The sequence below is a fragment of the Canis aureus genome, chromosome 21 (assembly GCF_053574225.1).
Source record: "Canis aureus isolate CA01 chromosome 21, VMU_Caureus_v.1.0, whole genome shotgun sequence".
NCBI lineage: Eukaryota > Metazoa > Chordata > Mammalia > Carnivora > Canidae > Canis > Canis aureus.
In genome coordinates, this window is record NC_135631.1 from 22510349 (window position 1) to 22523577 (window position 13229).

At 52.1% G+C, this 13229-nt stretch overlaps 1 protein-coding gene across 3 annotated transcripts in view; it reads right to left on the bottom strand.

Moving 5' to 3' along the window:
- Positions 1–13229, bottom strand: part of ABTB2 (ankyrin repeat and BTB domain containing 2) — a 165652-nt gene that overhangs the window by 40613 nt on the left and 111810 nt on the right. For 2 of the 3 annotated variants that reach the window (XM_077863553.1, XM_077863555.1), the window contains one exon: positions 949–1095. The exons of the other annotated variant lie outside the window; for it this stretch is intronic. In XM_077863553.1, the coding sequence (XP_077719679.1) occupies positions 949–1095 (147 nt within the window). The remainder of the gene's footprint in view (positions 1–948; positions 1096–13229) is intronic. 3 annotated transcript variants of the gene reach the window in all.

Genomic DNA, 13229 nt, shown 5'->3' on the forward strand with positions numbered 1-13229 from the left:
TCTAATGAATCTGCTCTGGGACCTTGAACCAGGCACCTTCTCTCCCGCTCTGGGAAGGGGCAGGAAGGGTGGAGGGCGGAGGCTGTGTCCTGAAGAAGCAAAAGGATTGCCGTTCACCGTTCACCGTTCAGACAGCTCAGAGCAGTCACGGGGGGGAGGGGCTGGAGCAGAGGGAACTGCACCTGTTTCCACACCATGCACTTCGACCCCTGTGCGTGTCCCCGCCCGCCGCTGGGCGGTCTCGTGGTGCCGCCAGGGAGAGCTAGGGAGGAAGAGCATGCAGCCTGATGTCTTAAATATTGGAATGAGAGAGGGAGAGATAACAGGAGGCGCATGGGATTTCTTGCCTAACACACTCTTTGGAAGCAGCTGCCAAACAGGACCTAGACTAAGGGGTTTCCCAGTGTGTTCCACAGAGCCCTGAGGTTCCAGAAGCCCAGGGCCACTGCAGGGCTGAGGCCACCCCACCACAGCCAACCTCAGCCAGGGGAGCTCTGCTTTTATCTTCCATTTTCTACACTGGGATTTCAGGGGACGCTTTCTTTTAAGAAAGAATAACAGGTCTAAGTCCAGAGCATCGTGGGCCAGGTGGGGAAAACAGATGAATGGATCGGGCCAGCTATAAACTACGGAGGTCTGTGACCTCGGAGGGAACACATGCTACCCACGGAGCTGCTCAGCTCCCCCTGACTGCTGCCCTGCAGGAACGGGGTGCAGAGTCACTAGGTCATCTGATTTTCAGGAGAAACCGGTGATCCAGATTTGCATACGATTAAGCCCACAGGCCGACCAAACCATACGTGTTTGTGGGCCATCAGTTTGCAATCCCCAGCCTTGGAGGATCTGGCTTTCAGAGAAGGCAGCACGTGTGAAGGGGGAGGAGGCCAGACTCCAGACTCCCCCGACTTCTCCCTTAGAGCCGGCTAGGCTGGGACGCGCCACACTTACTCAGCTCTGAGATGCTCCCCACACAGGTGGCCAGGAGGGACTGCTCCAGGGTCCGGAGCTCCAGCTGAGCATAGGCATCGGCTCGCTCGTCGTGGCCCAGGGACCCACCGTTGTAAGGACTGAAGTACGCGGGGAGGGAGAGGACACCTGTGGGGAAACGGGCAGACAGGTGAGTTCAGGAAGGAAGCAAAGGTCCACAGGCCCAGCCCCGCAGCTTCTGGTAGAGTGGGGGTGGGGGGTGGTCATGGGCAATGAGGACACTCATCTCTGATGTCTACGGAAGCCAGAGTGAGGAGCGGCCCACTTGTGGGTGGGGTGCTTGGAGCCGCGTAAGGAACCGGCCTGCACGAGCTCACGGGCCACACAGGGGTTCATTCACTCCTCTGCTGCTTCATGCGCGGAGTAGAGTGTCTCCCTCGGACTCTGCAGTGACAGAGGCCCGGCCTTGCCTTCATGGACCTCAGGGGACAGGAGAGTCTACTATAGTCTACTATGTCCCCCCAAAGCGTGGGACCCCCCCGCCGAGTCCTCTCACTTCCTCATGCTGCCCCCTTTCACTCTTCCTGCCAAGACGGGGCGAGGGCCGAGCGCAGGGAGAGGGGTGCTGTCTTCCCCGCTCCAAGGAGGGGATGCGTCCCAGCCACTGGCCAAGTCCAATTAGTGTTTTTCATTAGCACTCCAGCACCAGAGGGACAGGGCTGTCAGAATCAATCCTGGAGGGTGACAGCCTGTAAATTTCTCCAACTAAATGTGTGGCTTCTTAGAAAGCACCAGAAAAGCAAAATCAGCCCGGCTCAAAATTACATGTTGGTTCTTAAGAGCACGCGGCCACAGATTCCCAGCCTTCGGAAACTGCCATTTCTTCCATCAAGGCATCTTCGTCCAACACCCTGCCCCCTCCCACACACACACCCCGCTGAACTTTCTTTTTTTTTTAAAGAAAAATACCCACAGGAATTTAATCAGTCACTTTTGGGAATATCTCTTAAAAAAATTCCTTGAGATGGCTGGAGAGCCCCTGGGATGTGGCCAAATCCGGGTCAGCCGTCCCCGTCCTGCAGAAATACAGCGAGGATGGTGACAGCCAGAGGTGGTGAAGCAGAAGGGTGAGGACAGGGCCCTGGGGCCGGCACGATCGGGCTCCTGCTTCTGGCTCCGCCACTTACCCAGCGGGGTGATCTGGGGTCGGGGTGCTTGCATGTCAGCCAAGGGAAAGGAAAGAGCCTCGCCCGCAGTGTAGCCACGGGGATCAACCGAGCTAGGGGATGGCGATGCCTGCACCGGGGTGTCCTCAGAAGGGGGCCCTGCTGGGAGGTTGCTATTACTTCTGCTATGTGCTGGGAATGTCGGCTTCATTCACACCACCGACTTATTCTTTCTGCGAGTAGGCTCTGCGGCCTCTACCTTAGATATTGGGGGACGGATGTGCAGAGAGTTTGAATGCCTCGTTCAACGTGGTGGCAGAACCAGGGTCTGACTCCGGATCCGACGGGCTCTCCAATGCGTGCACCTTGCCTCTTGTAGGGCCCACGTCCAGCGGGCACCCCACCAAGGCTCACCTCTGGCTGCCCGGCTGGGGGCCCGTGTGAGCCCACGCTGCTGTGTTACGGCTGCCCGGGGCACCCAAGGAGCTCCCCCTGCTGTGGCCTGTGTTTCTCTCCCACGGCAGTCTTCCTCCTGCCCAGACCCTGGCGGTGTTCTCCGACCGTTCTGCAGGTTCAGCTGACCGTCAGCCCTGCCCCGGCCTCCCCACCTTCCTCTGTGTTGCCCCACTGTCCCCTGAATCCCCCCACCGTCCTGCATGGGGGCCTCTCCCATTGCATCTGGTGCTGACACGGAGAGGCAGGGAATCAAAGCACTTCCTCAGAGCACTGTTTCTAGTGGGAGAAGGAGGAGGGCATGGCTGGGTTCCCCCTGCCTCCCCAGGCCTGCTCCCCAAAGCAGAAACTCTCCCCGCTGGCTGAGTACCCACACCATTAGGAAGAGCTGGCTCTGAGCATTAAAACAAGTGAAACAAAAGAGAATCCGCTCCCCTCCAACTCTCTCTCTCTCTCTCTCTCTCTCTCTCTCTCCCCAAGCTCCAACCTAGAGTCAGCTCCAACATTTGGGAGAGTTTCCACACATCCACGGGGCCGGGCAGGCTCTGCTCCCCCTCCCTTCTTCATTATTAATCTACAGAAACAACACCGGGGACATGTGGATCAAATTTACAGCGCTTAGTGCAAGGGAATAGGAAATTCAGCTGATTTGTCAAAGGATTCCCAGAGAGAAATATTATGTCAATGGATCCAGTAACAGGAGCTGGCAGGTCCATTAATAATAGTTCCCATTTTCCTAGTCATCACCCACCATAGGGGCCTTCACTTAATATTGTGGCAAAAGTAATTATGAACCGATTATTAATAACAACAGTCGATGGCATCACAGCTTTTGCATAGTACACCTTTCGCTTTTAAGAGACGTTCAGCATGGAGCAGCGTGTTCTTCCGGCGGGAGGAGCAGGGAGGAGCAGGGAGGAGCAGGGCGCTCGGTGTCCTAGCAGCCACGTCTGGCTTCCACGGGGGGCTTCCTGTGTGCCGGGCACGGGGATAACGGTGTACGCATCGTCACGTTTAGCCCCCACCTCCATGCAGGATGTACCCTCTGCACCCATCTCACAGATGAGGAAACCGAGGCCCCTGGAAGACTTGCCCAAGGTCACTGAGGGCAGACAGTAAATTGAGGCCAGAATTTCAATCTCTCGGGTTCCAAGCCGTTGAAATGAAATGACACTCTGCCCGCGGCCACCTTGTCCTTTAAACAGCATCCCCCCCCACACCCGGTGATTTGGGAGAAGAGGGGTTCCAAACTGTGTGGGCCTGGGGTTTGACAGGAAGAAAGAGAATCTAAGACCCAGAAATGGGACTTTCCTTTTAACGGGTCCCCAGGCACTTCTTGCCAGGGGTCCCTGGAGGCCTCCCGGGGAAGTCTGCAGATGGAGGCTGTCCTCTTACTCCCTGGGATCTTTCCAGAATGCAGCTGCCCCGACGAGAGCCTTTTTAATGTCAATCTGAAATTCATATAAGCCTGTTCCTCAGCAGCTCTCACTGGAGATGGAAAATCTTTACGTCCTCTCAACACTTTAGAGCCTTTGCCCCCCACACATTCCCAGCTTTATGATAGGGGCCGCCCAGGGCAAGGCCATTCTGGGAAAAGGGATTTAAAACACACACACACACACACACACACACGAAAAGAAAGAGCAGCTCTCTTTTTTTTTTTTCATTTTTGTATAATCCTTAGGAAAAGTTGTTTCTTTCAGTCCTGATGGAAAAGCCAGCATGCCCGAATGTTTCCCCCAATGAGTTAATAAGGACATCCCTGATCACTCCCTGCTGAACTCCACAGAAGTGATGGAAAACCCTCCCGCATCCCTGGGTCGTCCCCGACGGGCCGCGGGGTCGGCAGTGGTAGGAAGCAGTAAGTCTGATCCAGGTCCCCCCTGCTCACCCTCTTCTATAAAGCGAGTATCGGGCAGCCGGGGTGGCTCAGCGGTTTAGCGCCTCCTTCAGCCCAGGGCGTGACCCCGGGGTCCTGGGATCGAGTCCCGCATCGGGCTCCCTGCATGGAGCCTGCTTCTCCCTCTGCCTGTGTCTCTGCCTCTCTCTGTGTGTCTCATGAATAAATAAATAAAATATTTATAATAAAATAAAATAAAATAAAATAAAATAAAATAAATAAAATATAAAATAAAATAAAATAAAATAAAATAAAATAAAATAAAATAAAATAAAGCGAGCATCTCTGTTAGACGACACATCCATCACCTTCCCTCACTCAGTTTTGTGCAGTCTGGTTGCCCAGCTCCCGAACCTCAGAGCTCATTACATCACTCCCCAAAGCCCTGGCAGCCTCCTCCCCAGGCCTCCGGAGCCCAGGGTCACATCCGCCCCTCTGCGTAAGGACAGCCTGAGAGTCGCCCTGATGGAGCCTCCCTCCTCCTCCACCTGCAACCCCCCTATCAGCCGCAAGCCTGGCTGCTCTGACCGACCCCGGTGCAGGCCACCACCTTCCCCTCAGCAGACACAGCGCCAGGGCTCCTCCCCTGTGCCCTCCCACCTGCCTTGCCCACCCTTGCCTCCCCTCTCTGGTGGGTGCTCAGACTTGGCCTTGGACTCTTCAGTGACTGCTCACCGCCCCTGCAGCGAGGTTTGGTGACCCCCTTCCCACAGGTCACCAGAGATCATTTTCTTTCTCTGAAAATGAGGGACGAAAACAATTCTACCGGCGAGTGGGGGCGATCCCCAGCACCTCCCGGGAACGGGCAGGGTCTCTCCAGGCTGTTCTGTGAGTTTGGTCACTTGGCTCTTTTCCAGTTTGGAAAAGGAACACATTTTCTTCCCAAGAGACTGGCCACCAGTGCCCAGAGACAGGGCGCCAGTGAGTCAGGTGGGGAACCCAGGGAGCAAGGGGTGGGGGGGGCGGGCACCCCGTCTTGTGCTCTGTGGTTGCCAACCCGGCGTCGACCTGGTTTCAGCCTGCAGGGGTGCCCGCGCCCCAAGCAAGCACCCAGCCAGACGCAGATGGACGGCACAGGGGCTGCAACCCAGACTCCAGGGCGAAGGCTTCTCGGAAGCGGGGCCTAGGCCGAAGGCCAAATCCAACGGGGAGAGATCATTCTCTCCTCTGTGAAACACTGGGGCAGAGTCGGTGGCTTCTCGAGTCTTCTCTGGCCTCTCTGCTGGGCTCTAGCCCCGCGGGGCCGCGCTCAAAACCTTTCCCTGCTTTCCATTCCACTGTCTCACGTCTAAGCGCCAACGGCGGGCACAAGCAGACCCTGTTGTTCCGATTTCCTACGGTTTAATCTCCCCCACAGCTATAGTACCCCCTCCCCGGCACGCACGCATGCACAATTTTAAATATAAAGACGTCCTTTTTTTTTGGTGAAAACTGGATTTACGGTCCAGCTTTTCTGACCAGTCATCAAAAAACCATTGAGACTGTAATATAACTGTCCCCCCAACTTAAGCTATTACCAGCTCTCTCCCCAGGCTCGTAAATGGTCTTTCCAGGGCACCGTGACTACGGTGGGCCCAGCCGCCCGTGCAAGCCTGCATGTCCAGCGCCCTCCCCCGCCCCGGCCCACGACACCCCCACCCCCCCACCAGGCTCACTAGCAACCCACTCAGGGAAGCTCATCTGTGAAGACAGCAGAGGCCACCCCCTGTCTCCTGTTTCTTTAAAATGAAAACCGGGATGCAGAGAATTACTCTTTTATTGCCCCTGTGAGGAAACTTGGCAGGGTGTGTTCTGCTGGTTTTCTTAGGAGCTGGAAGCTTGGGTGGGGTTCAATCCATAAGCTTCTGAAAATAAAATTATATTGCCCCACTGAACGGTCTCCAAATAGCCCGCATAATCCAACACTTCTTACTTTTTAAAAAGTGTTTCCATTCTCTGATCTGGAATTTTATATATAGCACGTTTAGCGCCCAGTGTTGGATGTTAGTCATATTGAAACAAAGTGCTGAAAAGGTAAAGCACGGATATTTTTCAGAGGGACCCAAACGGAGCACAAGGACAGTCGATTCTAGAAAAACTTCAGTGAGCAGTATTTCTCCTGACATTCTGAGTCCAAAAAGGTTGCGGGGGTGGGTGTTGAGGCTCGGACGGGGCTAGGGGAAGGCAGAAAGAAGTGAAAACCTGGCAACCTGTCCATCGTTCACGTAAAAATGATTCATCAAGAATAATCAAAAGCTCACCTAACGCGTGGCCAGAACCCATCTGAAGATGAGACCACCATACTGTGAGGCTCAAGAGCTCAGGTGGGAGAAGAGGAGAGCCAGGGGGAGACAGGAGTGTGGTCTGAGTTTGGGAAGCAGGTTTTGAACACGGGTTGGCTAATAATGAATGGAGGGGCGGCTCGGTGGCTCAGGCGGTTAAACATAGGACTTTTGATTCAAGTTCAGGTCTTGATTTAGGCTCATGTCATGATCTCAGGGTTGGGAGATTGAGCCCCACATGGGAATCCGTGCTGGGCATGGAACCTGCTTAAGATTCTCCCTCTGGAAAAAAAAAAAAAAAGATTCTCCCTCTGGCCCCCCTAAAAAAATAATGAATGGAGATGGGCCACCACATGGTAAGTAGTACTCTACGCCCGGGATGGGATGAACCCCAGCATCTGAGCCCATGGGAAGACCCCAGCAGAGGTCTTATTCCCAGTAGCAGGTAGCTAATGCTGTTACTAGCTCCACTGACCAATGAGGGCCACCGAGGTTTGGAAGGCCGGGTCACTAGGCTAAGGCCGCAGAGATGGACAATGGCAGAGGCGGGATTTGGACCCAGCCTGCCCGATGCAAATCCATACCGGTCACCCCATCATAGCCTCTCAGACTCAGGCTCTCCCCATTCGAGCCCAGGGACAGACTCTTCCTTCTGCACTTAGGGTTCCGATTCCTAGTGCGCCTTCCCTTCTTCTTCAGAGTTAGGAAATTAAACACAAATAATTGTGCTCCGGTTAACATCTTACTCTGGCTAAGTTATCAGAACACCGATGGCTGACGGTGGTCACCCAGTCAGGTCAGGCCCAGGGGACGAGGAGCTCACGATTAAACAGTAAGATAATAATGCACATTTATGGCTGCCCAGGGAGCTAGGGGCCGGAGAACCCAGGGCAAGATCAAAGGCCACTAAAGTACAACCTGCTCATTGCCAGCATCCTCCATTATCTTTAAAATGATGATTAAAAAAAAAAAAAAAAAAAGTCCAAAGCAAATCTCACCATGAATTCTGGGCTGGAACTCATCTCCCTCTGGAATCCGTGACCGTCCTGGGCCTGCTGGCTGTGGACCCGCTTGGGGAGCTGGCCTCGGGGCTGCCTTTCCCATCCAGCTGGCAGCAGCCCTTCTGACCTCAGGGCTGCCTCACCCGATTCTCAGGGGGCTCCAAGCGGGGCGAGGATTTATGGGGCGAGAGAGGAGCCACCATACAACAACAGCCCAGCAAAGCAGTTGGTGGCGGGGTGGTGGGGGTGACCCCAGAATCTCCACGAGGAACGGTGGCTCCCTGGCATTCTGGCCACTTGTTTAATAGGTATAGGTCCGACCTTCTGCCACTGACCCAGAGGATGAGTGCTGGGAGCCCATAAAAGAACAAACTAGTAGAGATCATGGATTGCTGCTTAATTTGGGGGGGAGTAAAAAACCTAATAAAATGCAGTCTGTTCATTGCCATTTCCCTTCTTTGCAAGGGAGTGAACTAAAGCCAGAGTAACCAAGCAGATCAATTTCAGGAAATTAAACCTAAAGGTGAACCCTGGAAAAACCAGCAAGAGTCACAACATCGGGCAGTACGGGGCAGAAACCTCACAGTGACCTACTGAGCTTTTTCCCATGGAAAAACATCTCCGTGGTGTTTAGAATACTTTTTAAGAGATTCTGGGTGGCCTCTCTGCAAAGTATTGATGTAACACATCAAGAACTCGAGCGACCAGGAAGCATGAGTCTTGGAACTGCCGCCTCTTAAAAAAAAAAGGAGGCACCGCATGACCGGGGTCCTTTGGCAAATGCCGCCCCTGCCCCATAGCGGGTGAGCACATTAACTCCTGTGAGCCAAGGCCAACACAGAGCCACTTTTGTGTAAAGGCAACGCAGTTCACGTGCATGGCTGGGTACGCACACGCAGTCATCATCACCCTAAAATACCAGCCTTTCCCCCCCCAGTCAGTGCACACAGCCACCCAGGTAAGAGCGGTTCTCTCTCTGCTAGGGTGAAAAAACAGTTTGAATTACCATGCTTTCTAAACTTTATTTTTTTATTATTTTTTTACAACCAATAGGATTTGTTGGCGTAGTAAAATGTGATTGTTATAAGGGAAATGGGGGGCGGGGAGGGAGAGCTGTCCTTAGAGAATGAGGAGGGTGACCAATGTGTCTCCTGAGCAAAGGAATATCCATAACTTCAAATATGATAGAAGATAGATTAGTTATCAGAAATTAAATATTTATATAGGAAAATAAGTGAATGGGTAGCCCAGGTGGCTCAGCGGTTTAGTGCTGCCTTCGGCCCAGGGTGTGATCCTGGAGACTCGGGATCGGGTCCCACGTCGGGCTCCCTGCATGGAGCCTGCTTCTTGACCTCTGTGTGTGTGTGTGTGTGTGTGTGTGTGTGTCTCTCATGAATGAATAAATAAAATCTTAAAAAAAGAAAAAAAAGGAAAATAAGTGAATGTTAAAAAGAAAGACTATAAACATGTATAAATTCTGTAAAGAGCCCAGAATGGAGGTCACCTATCATAAAAGATCATTCTTTTTTTTTTTAAAAGATTTTATTTACTTATTCGAGAGAGAGAGAGAGAGAGAGAGAGAAAGCATGTGCACATGAGCAGAGGGAGGAGGAGAAGCGTCCACTGAGCAGGGAGCCCGATGTGGGGCTCAATCCCAGGACTCCCAGATCATGACCTGAGCTAAAGGCAGATTGCCTAACTGACTGAGCCACCTGAGGAACCCCCAAAAGAGAATTATTTCTTTTTTTTTTAAACATTTTTTTAAAGATGTATTTATTTATTTATGATAGACACACAGAGAGAGAGAGAGAGAGAGAGAGGGGCAGAGACACAGGAGGAGGGAGAAGCAGGCTCCATGCCAGGAGCCTGATGTGGGACTCGATCCCGGGACTCCAGGATCGCGCCCTGGGCCAAAGGCAGGCGCTAAACCGCTGAGCCACCCAGGGATCCCCGAGAATTATTTCTACAGGGGGGAATTTTAGATGAATTTTTTTCTCCATTATTCTTCATACTTTTTTCTACTGGTTAAATAATGACCACATGTATTTTAATAAAAACAAAACCATAATTACAACCATTGTGAGCTCATGGAGGCCCCCTCCCAAAAGAAAGGTAAATAAAAGGAGAACATGGTTGTTTTACAGAAATATTACTAAAAGAAAATAAAGGTTAGAAGAAAGGATATTGTTTTTGGAAGAAATCCAGGTAGAAACTGTCCTACGTTGCTACCGAGGAGGTAAGATTGTGTATGCACGCCTCATTCTAAGAACCTGCCCCTCTGAGAGCCAGCACCGTCACCTGGCCAGGTGCTGGTGACCCCGGGTGACCCTGGGGCCACATCACCCGTCGGACTCCTGGGGCGTCCTGCTGATGCTCGGCCCAGCTGTGTCCCCAAGCCATTGTGATCATGACACAGCCCGCACGGTGGGCTGCACCCCCGGCATCCACCAGGGTAGGTGCAGGCTGCAACGTGCTGGTAACTGCTGACAGGGACAGCCAGGAAAATCTTCGCACCACCACAGGCCCAGAATCAGCAATCAAGAAAAGGAGTCTTGGGCTGCCAGCACTAGCGTGGGGGTGTCAGTGGGCACCGGGAGGGGAGACAAGCAGAGCTCGGACCACACCTCCTGCTGGGGAGCAGTGCTGCCTGGAGGAAAAAGAGGGGGAGCACAGAGGTCCCCCCAGGGTCAGCCCGGAGGCGAAAAGAGGGATAAATAAGCCAAGCACCTAAAACACAAAGTCACCCCGTGGGGGTTAAAAAAGGCAAATATCACAAGGCCCAGGGCAGATGGCCAAGGCATTTATTAACAGATCATGAGTGCATTAGTCAGAAATTTACTGCACTGGAGTTCTTCTAATAAATGTAACCTGCTTTAGTTTGGGTCCTATTCCAAAGGGTTTCGACTATTAGGCTCTCTAGATGATTTAATAGCACGAGTCAGAGAAAAAAAGGGCTTAAAATCCAATTCTGAACCTTATTAGTTGTGTGACCTTGGACTAGTTGCTTAACATCTCTGAGCCTCAATGTGCTCATCCGTGCAAAAGGCTTAATAGCTCCTAGTTCACAGGATCGAGGATTAAAAGAGGTGAAGTGAGCATTTAGCAAAATGCCTGACACATAGTAAGCGTGTAGTAAATGGGGCCGCCCTTATAAATGGCTTCACTGATTCCCAGGGCCACTGGCTTCGGAATAAAATCATCAGATACCATTTAAAAGCACTCACCACCATCAGGAGGAAGGGATGGACCTGGAGCCAATCTATCCCGTTATTTTTCTAAAGACCACCCCGGTCTCCGTGGATAACGAATCATGCTTTATTCATGAAAGGTTATTTGTTCTGTATTCATCTGCTCCCTCATTTATACAACAGCGATTTACTGACGGCCTAACCATGTGCCAGAAGTAGCTACGCTCTGGGGACGGAAAAGCGGACACACAAGGTCCCCACCCTCTTGACGTCTTGCAGTCTAGGGAAGGAAGGCAGTCGGCACACCAGCCCAGTCAATGCTATGGAAAGGGCTAGAGTCAGAACAAGGAGCCCAGAGGAGCGGTGTCTAAGCCCAGACTATCCAGGGCTAATGGTCAAGGAAGGCTTCCTGGAGGAAGGGACATCTCAGCTGATGATGAATAAACTATTTATAGTTTATTGAACGGGTTGGGTGGCTCTTCCACGGAAACGAAAAGCCTATTTGAACGGGTTGGGTGGCTCTTCCACGGAAACGAAAAGCCTATTTAAGGAAGGTTCGGGTAAGTGATAGGTTGAGGAGAGGCCCGATGGGATTTGTCATGAAGTCGAGTTTGTAGAGCAAGCACATTATTTGTACCAGACTCCGTTTATTTGCAGCCTGGGAGGTGGCTAATGGAGATCATTGCCCTCTCCCCACCCACCCTTGGAGCCAGTACTAATCCAAGGGTTAGCAAACATTTTCTGTAAAGAGGCAGAGTAAATATTTTTGGCTTTGCACGTCTTGGTCACAACCATTGAACACGGCCTGTGTAATACGCACACATAATATGCAAACAAACGTGCATGGCTGTGTTCCCCGTACGAAAATGTAAACACAAATTTGCATTGCACATCATCTCCGTGGGTCATGAAATAGTCTTCTTTTAATGAACCTTTTCAACCATGTAAAAACGTAAAACTCATCCATAGCTTGTGGGCCATATGGAAACAGGTGTCAGGTGGGCTTTGGCCCCGGGGTGGTGCTGGCCCCACCTGCGTACTGACCCAGAGCCTCCTGAGGGGACCGAGACGGGGAGAGCGGAGCGATGTGACAGGCCTCAGGGGAGGTGCCGGGGTGGAGGGCGCCAGTCACAAGAGTCTAATGGGCTGGGGCTCTGTCCTGAGGGCGAGGTGGACCCACTGAAGGGGTTCAAGCCAAAGCTGCGCATTTCTTTTGGCTTTTGCGTGAAACACTTTAACGTCAAAGACAGATGCAGTAGATCGTATTTTTTGGAACTGAAATTCAGCAAGATATCATTTTTAAGGCCGAATAAGTGAAGACTGTTATTTGGCCACCTTTAAAATTGGTGATGTTCCTGGGTCAGCCTTCAGCAGTTGGCAAACTTCAACCTACCAGGCTCAGAAAAGCAACTCACGAAGATCGGGAGAATTTTTACAACCCGTACCTTGAAATCTGGATCAGAGCAAGACACCCCAAGGCTGAGTGTGTTGGGGGCAGCAGGGCCCAGAGGCAATAGAGCCCCCCTCAGAACTCATACGGAGTGTACGCACACATTCCCACCCCCAAACACAGAGGAACGGCCGCTTGCAGGCGGCTAAATCCTGCAACAGAGAACACATTCTAAGGCCCTGGGACCCTCTGTGTCAAGGTTAACCGACGGCCCCAAATTTGGAATAAGGATCTGGACAGGCTACGGAAATTTTAGCATCGTGCTATTCCCATGATTCATTCACTTATGCAAATGTCCCTATGTGCCGATTAATTACCCTGAGCTTGGCAAGAGGAATACAGAGGTTGCGTAGACTCAGGATCCTGCTCTAGAGGAAAGGGAAAAACACGGAGGCAGATAATTAAAATGCAGCAGGATCCGTGCAAGAGGCAGGGTCTGGAGTCTGTTAATAGAAATTTGGACAGAGTCTGGAGAGAGGGCTTTTGCTATGTGCGGTCATGAACTAAGGACAAATAATAACAGGACAATTCAGAGAGACCCCACTTACTCCAAGAACCCCAGAGGGATTTGACAGATTTATGAGAAGCAAACAGTCCCCGGCCAACCCATGGCTGAGCAACATCATGCAACACCAGGGTGGGATGAAGGAAGGACAGGGAAGGAAGCTCATTTCTAGAAAGGAGGTGCCTCCAGAATTGCTCATTTCTGGGCTGAGGACATCCTATACCTGACTGTGTCACTCCCAGGATCCAAAAGGACGCCACAACCTTCCCCCACTAAGATGTAGGAAAACAGCCACCGGACGCCTGACACTGGACGTGCTGATGTTCTCAGTGGCCAATATACCATTCCTTCTTTCTAGAACCCCTGAGCCATTTTGTC